This window comes from Pteropus medius, unplaced genomic scaffold (genome assembly GCF_902729225.1).
Source record: "Pteropus medius unplaced genomic scaffold, Ma_sr-lr_union100, whole genome shotgun sequence".
NCBI classification, from domain to species: Eukaryota; Metazoa; Chordata; class Mammalia; order Chiroptera; family Pteropodidae; genus Pteropus; species Pteropus medius.
In genome coordinates, this window is record NW_024346667.1 from 20233194 (window position 1) to 20244444 (window position 11251).

The following is an 11251-nucleotide window of genomic DNA, read 5'->3' on the forward strand; positions in this document are numbered from 1 at the left end:
TATAGACTGGATATAGGAACTTATGAAAAAACAGAAGCTGGCAAGAAGCTCAAATTTTCTAGAGTAGGAAACTGGAGGGCTAACAGTGCCTCTGACTAGAATAAGAAATAGAAAGGATGCAATAGGTATCGATGAGAAGGTAATTAGTTCAATCTTAGACAGATTAATGAGAAATGTCTAACTGGATATGTTCAGTATTAGTTGAAATTATGGATCTGAATGTGAGAGCTGAGTTTTAGATTTGGCTATCATCAACCTGTTGGTGGTAACTGAAGCTACGATGATTGTCAAATCAACCAAGGAGAAAATATACTCATAGAGTGAGTAGACATAATTAGATTTATTTTTAAAAGATAACTTTGTGGATAGTGAATGAACGAAAAAATGGTGGTGAAGCAAGAGGTGAAGAGAGGTTAGGTATCTGGCTAAGACTCCTAGTTGCCTGCCTCAACTTCTATTCTCCCTCTCCTCCTTAGCCACAGAATCCTAACTTTAATTAGAATAGCCTTGTATCTAAGCTAACTGTCAGGTGTCTCAGCCTCTCCTGCAGCCAGGTATGTCTATATGACTAAGCTGTGGCTCATGAGATATAATCAGAAGTGCTGTATGGAACATCTAGGAAAGTTCCTTAAAAGAGAGAAGGTATTCATTTTCTCTTCTGTCTTTCCTATAGGACATGATGTTTGAACCATGAAGTAAACTTGAGGATGGAAGCCATTTATTAGAATAATGGCTTCCCGAAGACGATATGGAGACATATTCCTGTAGATTTTTCTGTGAACGAGAAATAAGTTTCCGTTTTAAGCCACATGGGTCAAACTTAATCCTAACTGATGAAAATAAATGCTAATATTATTGTAATGAGAAACTTTTACATTTAAGGAGTGGCCTAAGAAAGAATTGCCAGTTAGAAAGTGAGAAAAGTGCAACAGATGGGCATAGTATACCAGAAACAAGAGAAAATACAGATCGAAGAGGAAAGATGGGAACAATAGTAGTAGGTGTTTAAAAGAAAGCAAGCAGGAAGAGGCTTGAGTGTAGGACATTAAATTTAGAATTACAAAGTTCTCGGTGGCTTTAAGGAGAGCAGTTTCAAGAGAGTGGTAACCAGGTGAAAACAAAATGGAAGTGGGCTTCCATGTGAAGGAGAGTCAGAGAAGCCGAATTAATATTTAATTTCAGGAATAAGGGAAATAGAGCAAAAAGTTAAAGATAAGGTAAAATGGAAGAGAGATCTGTGCTGTCATTTCTCACAACCAAACTGTATTTCATGATTCTACTAATACTGGCTATTGTTTATTAAAATAAAAGAAGTTACTTATTCTTTGCTAATAAACTCAAAGCCTTCAAAATAAGTGAGAAATTAATAACCATTCACATGCAGAGTCACTTTCATTTTGGGACCCGATTCTGTCCCTAATAGTGTGATATTCTGGAATATAAAATTCTTCCTACCCCCGACTCAAGCTCTGTGGAGGCATACGGGCGATTGTCAACGGGATGGGCATAGAGATAACACGGAACTCGGATTTCTGAAATAAATAAAACTTCTTTTGACTTTGAAGAAGTCTTTATTCAAGTATCTGAAGATTTGGAGCTGTATCACTTATTCGTAGCAAGGATTTTTAATTGCACATAAGGAAATGCGAGAATACTGGGACTTCATATGTGACTCTTCTGCAAGCTCTCGTTCTCGCTTTCCTTCTGCTCCTCCGGCTCTGGTTCATAGCTCTAGCCTCCTTCCTTCCTTTCTTGGTTTCTCCCTCCTTCCCTCTTTCCTTCCCCCCTTTTTTTTTGTCTTCCAAGGAGAAAAGGTGCTGTTCATTGGGATAGAAACTATGCAAGCAAAGACAATCGGTGTACTGGGATCCCAATGTGCTTGGGATATTTTAATACATTTTTAAGAGTAAATGGCAAGTAGTTCTCACTAATAGAAAATATGAGTTAAAAATTGGGGCAGTGGATGGGGCCACCAAGATCAAAGATGCAACTTAGTTCAAAATAAAATATTGAACAATGTAAGTGTGTTGAAATAAAGAATATAGTATAAATCATTTTGTGAGATGCTTTCAAACAAATATCTTTACTTTAATAACAACTAATATATCACAGACTATACTTTATGATTGTTGGGAAAAAATCAAGTGAAATGAATGCCGTGGGGATTATTGATTAATGTCTAAATGTCATCTGCTTTGAGAATACTTATAAATATTTAATTTTTTAAATGCATTTTCCAGGTATTTTTGAAGAAATTGGTTAGAATCTGGGGAAAAATTAAGTGTGCATTGTGGTCTTCACTGAAAAACTTAAAGAATAAATTTCTATTTCTATTATGAAAAAAATGTTTCTCCTGCCTTCCTGGATTTACTTATTAACAGAAGAGATAAAAGTAGTTAGCAAATTCCTCTACAAAAGCTAGTCTTGTTCAATTTAGTGCAACTTAAAATATTTGTTTAAAATTATTCAAATGGAATGGATGAAATAACTTTTTTGCTTGACAATGGTCCTTTGACTTTGAATGGTATGGGAGAAGTTCTTAAAACAACAAACACCCTCAAGGGTTGCAGAGAGAAGCTTTTATCTGCCTCCTTTTTCCTGATGTACTGAATATCCCTTGGTGTACCCTTACAGAAATTTAAAAACCCACAGAGCTATTTTAAAGATTAAAAAAACTCACATAACTTTATTTTTTTTAAGCACTAATATGTCTCAGTTACATTTAACTACAGTACAAAGAATAATAAAATAGCACCTGGAAATTTTTTAGGTTGTAAGGAGTTTCAACTCTTCCTTATTTTTTCTCCACTTCACTAAGAGAAAACAGAGTGCTCTCACCTCCACTCTTTCAGCCTACTGGGTCACCAGGGGCCTGATTTTCATGCGTACGGCCCTAAGGGAGTAATCCGCTCCTCTAAAGGGAACCCAGACCACTCCATTCTCCATCTCATGACTGTTGTTCCTTGGGTCATAGAAGCCGCCAGGGTAATAGATGCCATTGAGATTGGCTGCTTGGCAGTTGTTGTACCACCAACCTCCCCCATAGACTTCTGCACAGTTCTCGTCCCACTGGTCAGCATCCCTGTCAAAGGTGCTGAACTGCATGCCAACGTGAGAAGTGTACTCTGACCCTTCCTCCACGGAACCCTCCACCAGAGCATCACCCGCGGTGCCCTCATAGGAGGAGACCTGCAGGGCATAGCCTTCTGCCTCAGAGCCTACCCTGAAGTGATATTCTGCGTAAGTCTGGTTCCCAGCCCAATCCTCTAATTCAATCCGAAGGATAGAGCCCCTCAGGGTTAGTAAGTGGAGATATTCGTTGCCTAGCCAGAATTCTCCTTCTCCCTTGTCATTCAGGCTGCCGAAACCTCTCTTGTAGTCTTGCCACGTCCGGTTAAAATTCAGTGATCCATCCATTCTTTGCTGGATCAAAAGCCATCCTCCCAAACCGGTCTCTTGATCGCAATAAACAGAAAAAATCTTACTGGATCCCGGTAGCTTGATATTGAAAATGCCACTTTGGGCACCTGAAGGATGTGTTTGGAGGACATCATCACAGTCTAAAAAAAAAATTAAGCTGGTTGGAAGAAGTTACTCTCATTTAACTTTATAAAGATAGGTATGGCCCAGATTAAATGAAGGCAGATAGTGGTTTCTTTTCCTTCTTCCTTCCTTCCTTCCTTCCTTCCTTCCTTCCTTCCTTCCTTCCTTCCTTTCTTTCTTTTTCCCCTTCCTTCCTTCCTTCCTTCTTCTGCCTTCTTCCTTCCTGCCCTTCTTTCTGCCTTCCTTCCTCCTCCCACTCTCCCTCTCCTCCTCCCTCCTCCCTTTCTTCCTTCCCTCCCTCCATGGAGAAAGGAAGCACTTACACTGGAATGAAATGTATGCAGGTGAGTGGCATTTATACCCACAAATTGCAAAGGGAATTTTCCTCAAAAGATTTGGAATTTTACTTGCACATACTGATTAATAACAAGTAATCAGCAAAGATGTCTAAGCATCCTTTCGTACTTGTTTTTAATCTGATCTTAATTTCAACCGAGATCCACTCTAAAAATACGATCAAGAAATTGGGTTGACAAAATTCCAACAACACACACTTTGAATGGTGAAATAATTTGGTTAAACAAACTCAAAATCGAGTTTCAGAGGGATTCATTCATTCGTTTAACATTGTATTTATTGAGTGGCGACCCTCTGTACTGTTAGGCATTTGGGAATACAGAGATGAACACAATACACAAAGTCCCTGCCCCCAGTGGAACTTACAGTCTAGCACGACAGACAAACAAAAAAAAGTGTAATTTTAATAAAGCATGATAGAGAGCTTGGAAAGAAGTGCAAGTTGCTTTGAGAGCACATTGCAGGAATAGTGAACTTAGTCTAGGGGGTCAGGGAAGGCTTCCCCAAAGGAGAAGTGTGGATACCTCTGACAGAGCGAGATTTAACACGGCTTTTCTTGAGGCCACGCGGTCCTATGACTTCAAGATGTGTTTCCCTTTCACCGTCATCTGTCATTTTATAGCTCTTGCTTTCAAACGTGGAGTCTCCTCTGCTGGAAGTTGAGCTACTGGTTATAAGTTGTTTGCTATGAGTTGAAGTTTTACCTCCGGGAGGGAACTCAGGTGTACCAAAGAGGCGAGAGCCAGTTTCTCCTAAGTCAAAGAAATCCGCTTCTTCAGGGTGCCTAAGACGGAACTCATCTAGGCCACCCTTGCCAGAGAAAGTATGGAACGAGTCTGAGTCAGTTGTAATGTCACAGTCAGAACCATCTTCAGAGTTTACCACTTCTTTTGTCACCACTCTGCGACCATCAGCACCTACAACAGTCTTAGTAATGGTTTTAGAGCATGAATGACGACTGGTGGTCGGGCCACCAGAGATGACCTTCTCATTACCAATCAGAAGCTCTTTACCTCCTTCAGAAGTGACCAATTTACCTGTATGGTACTCTTTCTTTGTCCCTGTACTTGAACTTTCTGAAGTCTCTTCAAATGTGCCCCAGTCTGGGTTGGAAGGCCTGGCGATTCCATGCCCTGAGTTATCTGGTCTCAAATTTCCAGACGCAGGATTTCCATGGCTCCAAGTGCTAGCACCACTAGATCCAGAGCTCCCAGACTCCCAGTTGCCAGCTCCACTAGGGTTCCAGTTGCCAGCTCCACTAGGGTTCCAGTTGCCAGCTCCACTAGGGTTCCGATTGCCAGTACTATCAGGTCTAGGTTTCCTGGGTGTTTCAGGCGCAGAGCCTGTTCCGTGAGAGGCAGAGTCTCCGTGGACACTCCCCTGTTCTCTGGACCTCTCCAAAACCATTTTCATCTGCTTCATTTCCGTTAGTGCTCTCCACTCTGGAGGGGCTTTCTGAATCTGACTCTTGAACTCTCCGGGAACCAAGTCTAAAGCCGGGCTCATCTTTAACACTGGTAAGTACTGCTTGTCTCTAGGGGGAAGTAAGTCTTTGGCAATGACTTGTTCGAGTTGCTTCTGCTGATCTTTATAATCCTGTAAATCTATCTGACGCACTACAGCCCTACTGCACGATCCTTGGCAAGATCGGATCTTAATATCGATGTCCACCTAGAGAGAGGGGTAGAAAGATAAAGAAAAAGGGTAGATATAAATAAATGAGCAAGGTTTATTGAGTCCTTAGTAGTTAATTTGTTTCTTAGAAACTGTTTTCACTTCTTTGACTTGGAGACCTACTGACCGAGACTTTATTTTCCATTTATGTAGTATCTTCAGGGGAAGAGATGTTGGGTATTATAAGGCTAGCCGGGAGAAGCGATAGGAACTATTTGAATTCATCTTAGACTTAGAACAGATCAAGAGTAAGTTGCTATTCCCTTTGAAAGGAAATGCTAATGAAGTGATCTTCAGTGAAACTGAGGTAGACGACTCGGGCATGGCGGTGTCAGAGCTTTGAATAAGACCGGCAGGGACTGAATATTTGCTTTTGAAATTTACTATCTATGTGCTCTAGGAAAATTTACTTGATATCTCTGAGCTTTTTTCTTCATCTGTAGAGTGGGGGAAATAAGACTTACGTAGTAGATAGATAATGGATATATAACACTTCACACCACATGTAGCAGGCATTCGATACATGACTATTGCCTTCCTTTTCCCTGCTATTCAAAAATAAGGAAATCTGGTGACAGAGACACATAGTTCCTTACCTCCAGTCGTTTCATGTCTACCAGCTGAGCCCTGACATTGTTCTGCAGAAGCTGGATGTGCTGTACTTGTTCCGTGACTTTGCGCCTCAGAACTTCAATTCTGCTTCTCAAGTCTTCCGATACTTGGTTATATGTATTATCATTGTCTGAAATGGAAAACATGGGTATCGAAGTAGCTGCTGAGTGATTTGCTTGCAATAACCAGCAAAAAAAGGAAATTTACTTATAAATATTCTTCGTTTCATTTAGATGATAGTTTGTTCTCTCAATATTTAATTTGTAAGTTCCACATCTATTAGGCATTTGAATTTTGGACAATATTATATCCTGCAATCGTCCATGGATGTCATTTAAGGTGTCCTACTCACAATTAGTAAACCAAATAAATTCAGAAGAAATATTTTTGGAATTTTAAAGGCACAACTAGGAGATAGACTAATTGGTTTGGTCATATTCCTATTTTTTCCTCATATCCTTAATCATGGGACTTGAAAATGTTCTTAGGTGGTCCTACTGAGGTTTCTTCCTACCTACACATTTGAAATTGTTTCTAAGCTTTCTTCTTTTTAGTTTGACGGGATTGCTCACTTGCCAGTTACTGCAATTTGTCAAGTGTCTCCTGAAGATATAAAAGGAGGGTCAAGCAAAGTTTCAGGAACCAGAGTCTCATTAAATTTGCTGCCCACACTCAGGGCAAAACCAGTGTTTCTTGATCCTAATGAGACTCAGCCCTCATCCTGTAAGCAAGCTATAACACGGCTCTATATTTAAAAACAAAACAAAACAAAACAAAACAAAACAAAACAAAACAAAACAAAACTACATAATCAGCCTAGTGGAGTCTGTAGGTTGAACTCCCAGCTCCACCATCTGACAGCTATGTGTCTTTAGACAAGTCCCTTGACCTCTCAGTTTCCTTCTCTGTAAGACAGAAACAAAAATATCTACTCAAAAAAGTCGAGCCCATCTTATTTTCAATACATACTCTTGAAAAAGAAAACACTTAAATTCTAGTCTTCAGTCAAAAATTCTGACTTACATTGTGATCTTAAACAATTAATTCTAAGTTTACTTTTTTTTACATTATAAAAAGAACAAAATTGTAAGCCCCTCCTTAAAAATTTAAGGATATCATAGAGGCATGTGTTTCTATACTAAGCACTTTGGAATAAAATCGCAGTCGTTATAAGAAGACATTGTATTTAGGACTTTTGATGTTGTTTTTCGTGTGCTATAAAGTTAAAGCACTAAATATATAATACTCACGGTTGCCGCTGGCAAAATCTCCTCTCAAAATTTCCATTATGTTCCTGGTCACCGAGGAAGAGTCCTTATTGTTCTTCTGATAATTCAATAGTGCATTTTTGAGCTTATTTATTCTGTTTGTAAAATCCAGATTGACTTCATCAATCAACCCTTGCATCCTGCAGCCAGAAGGGCATTTTTGGCTCTGAAAGTGAAGAGAAAAGATTAAATTAAGGATCCCTTAGCCCCAGTACGACTTTGAAGATTTCCATGCAGCCTCCATTGTTCCCCTTCCCAATCTCTTTAAAAGTTTAAGAGGACTAGTCTGAGGTCATAGGGAAATTCTGAAAAGAGGGCCCGTTTAACCATAGATAAAGCCCCATGAAATCTTGAGGCCTTCATACTCAGGTTCCTGCACATACAACTAAAATCTAATCTCTTAATTCCACTAATGGCCCAGAGCCTGGGGGATCATTTACAGTGCTTTCAGGACTGATTTTCTTTCCATTTGCCTTTTTAAATTTGACATATAAGGAGCCATTAGATTATTTCTACTGTAAACTTTCTGTGACTGAACGAGTCAGTCTGTGTGCACTTCTAGCGCATCAAGGAAGGGTTCCCCGTTCCCCATGCCCACTGCTCACCCAGTCTTCATCAGAGCAGAAGGGCCAGTCTGTTTCTTTGCAGGCAGATTGGTGTCTTTCCACAAGTCTGGGGCCACGCACACCTCCTCCTTCAGCTATAAATTCACCTTGATCGTTCTCTGCAGTCTTTTAGGATTCGTTCACACGCACAAAAGAGAGCAACAGTAGGCAGATAAAGAAAAGACAGTGGCATGCCTGTCAAACCCAGAGAAGAGGAGGGGCTCTCCCCAAAATCAACAGCACCAGTTTTGGGGGCCTCTACAAACTTCAGGTTTTCTATCTTTTTAATGAAAGTCCTAAGCCCCATTTTATGAAGTTGTGAGAATTAAAAGAAATAAGATGTACACATTTCTTGACGGCGTTTAACATTAAATAAGCATTTTAAAAATGGTAGGCCTTTTATAGGTTCCATTATAAAAGAAAAAGTATTTGAATCAACAAAATTAAGTATAATTTACCTTTTAATTTCCACTGACATCTGGAGGTGGAAAGATTATTGGAAAAGTTAAAGTTCTTTCTCCTATAATTCCTGTTTCAGTTGGAAAAAGCCTGCACTATTTTAGTTTAATATCTGCCCTTCAAGTTTCTATTATGACCTTAGGGGTCCATAATTTGAGCAAGTATATACCAAGGACACTAATGTGGCCAGTTCAGACTGAGAAACGCTTTTTAGGTTGCTCACTCATGTAATAGTTTCTTTTTATTTGACATTAGAATAAGTAGACTGAAAGCAAAAATAATGGTCCATGACTGACAACTTTTTTGAACAACTTATAATTAAACATATAGATTTGAGAAAATTCTATTGTGATCTACGAGGTGAAATAAGATATAAAAATATTCTTCCAACAATTGATTTATTATCTTAATAGGTTTTTAGGTTTTTTAGAGGTTTTTTTTTTTTAGGGTTTAGCTATTTTTATTTTGTACCACCAACTTATAAGAATTTTGTTATGACTATTTAAATCTCAGATAATTTATTCTTATAATTAGTTAATATTTGTTGTCTCATTAAAAAAAACTCTGGATAATAATAATACTAATTCAAGCAATCAAGAACAATTTATTTAAAGGAACAAATACAATCTTTTTGTCTAAGGAATAAAATTATAAATTCAAACATACTTCCGAATAAAATGGCACGACAATGAAAATAGGCAAAAATAAAATATGCCAATAACAGAGAGAAATAACTGAAAGCTATGCATTATCCAATATATCATCTTAACAAATGATGTTAGTTTTATTTCCCATAAAAATTTGTACTTATTATTTTATTATGAGGGAGAAAATTAGGTTAGAAGTCCTCTAGTTTTCTTCTGTTTTGGTATTAGGGTTTGTGAGTGGTAAAAGGAAAGAAATAAATTGGAATAATTTGTGGACTGGGTATAACTCAGTTTTTATAAGATTGAAGTATTTCACAAACTTTATCGAATGAAGTTTCTCTCCTTTCGTATAGGTTTCTGGAGTCAACTTTAGAAATTATTGCAATATTTAGTAATTCTCTTAAAAGAATACTATTGTTTCCAAAAAAGCATATTACTTTATCAATTAATCCTTTCTGATTTTTGCTGTGTAATGTGTTCACAAAGGTAACTAACTTGCTTTTTACTTGTCTTAAATGAAACACAAAAAACACCTTTTAGAAAGAACTATATTAAAACACTGTTCTGCTTATTATGGACAAATAGCAAGAAATTAATAATTAGATTTAAAAAACTCTTGTCATGAGAATATTTTGTTCTGTTAACTAGCATTAACTATCTTGAGGCTTTATAACGACAAAGATGGCAAAGATTTCTTTCCTTAAAAAAAAAAACAAAACAATTTTGTAAGACTGATTACAGATGCTAACCCTTCCCCTGTGATTCTATACACTTGGTCTCACTAAGTCTCCCTTTTAGGTTTATAAACTCTTGTGGTGTCAGGCCCATTTAGGAACTTGACTCCATCGCCAAAGGCTTAGAAAGCTAACAGTGAGGACATACATAAGGCTGACTTGGGTCTGCAAACTCGTTGAGGAATAAACACCAGAGGGAAAGCAAGAAGAGAAAATAAGGGAGACCATACCCAAATTGTTCCCACCACGCTCAGGACTAGGCAGAAGATTCTCATGGAAAACATCTTCTCTGAGGGTGTGGCTGGCTCACGTGGAACAGTCCAGCTGCAAGAAAGGAGTTTCACCTCCACTCTCAGCTTCCATGCCATTTAAATCTGCAGGAGATTTGATTAATCATTATCTTTGTCCTGTTTAGACAGTCAACATGCACTCTACATTACTTGTTCCTTCTCCAAGGTTGGTGTCCTGGAAGTTCTTGCTTAATCCACCCCTACACACTTGTTTGCTTCCAATAAACTTTTGCAAAGGGAGCAGCAGTTCGGGGAAGATCCTACATTCCAGGAACAAGGTGACTTTGGAAATCCAAAGGCGAACGCAGGAGGATGTATCCAGACTTGAGTACTTGCGGGAATATGGAGAGTGGCTGAGGCAGGCTAGCTGTATCCCACTGTGAAGCAGAGAGTTGACAAATGATATTTCATTTTATGTAAGAATTATGGTTGAATAATCTGAGTTTTGAAAAATGACTTTTAAAAAAAGCTTACTTTGAACAGATTATGTTCCTCTTCCAAAACGGTTAAGACAGTAGCCCCTGGATCCAAACAACATCCTAGGTTCATAATCCCAGTTGTACCATTTCCCAGTTCTTGGCTTTGGGATGCATTACTTTATCTCCTCAAATTCTTCATTTTTAAAATTTAGGGGATTATGATAACCTACCACATATGCTTTTGTGAGGAATAAATGAATCAATCTTTGTAGAGTCCTCGAAGCAGTGATTGCCACAAAGTCCAGTACTCAGTAAGTGTTAACAATCATTGGAGAACACAAAGTGCCATTGAAAACACCATTTCTCTCCTGTTTTCATGCCTTTGGACCTGCTAATTTATTTTCCTCACTCTTTATTGCCATATCAAAAGTTTCCTTGGCTAAGAATGACCAGATTTAGCAAATAAAAAACCAGGATGCCCATTTAAATTTTGAATTTTAGATAAACAACAAATACATTTTAGTATAAATATGTCCCATGCAATATTTGGGACATATTTATACAAAAAAAGACTTTTTTTTTTTGTTTACCTGAAATGCATATAAAGGCATCCCATAATTTGTCTGGCAATCTTACCTTGCCT

General features: G+C 38.2%; 1 protein-coding gene across 1 annotated transcript; it reads right to left on the reverse strand.

Annotated features, from left to right (window-relative positions):
• Positions 1 to 2658: 2658 nt before the first annotated feature.
• Positions 2659 to 10287, reverse strand: FGA (fibrinogen alpha chain). The gene is made up of 6 exons (XM_039876187.1): positions 10130 to 10287; positions 8060 to 8185; positions 7437 to 7620; positions 6171 to 6316; positions 4425 to 5571; positions 2659 to 3560 (listed from the first exon to the last, which is right to left on the reverse strand). Exons 1-6 carry the CDS (start codon positions 10265 to 10267, stop codon positions 2854 to 2856), a joined length of 2448 nt encoding a protein of 815 aa, XP_039732121.1. The 5' UTR covers positions 10268 to 10287; the 3' UTR covers positions 2659 to 2853.
• Positions 10288 to 11251: the final 964 nt, after the last annotated feature.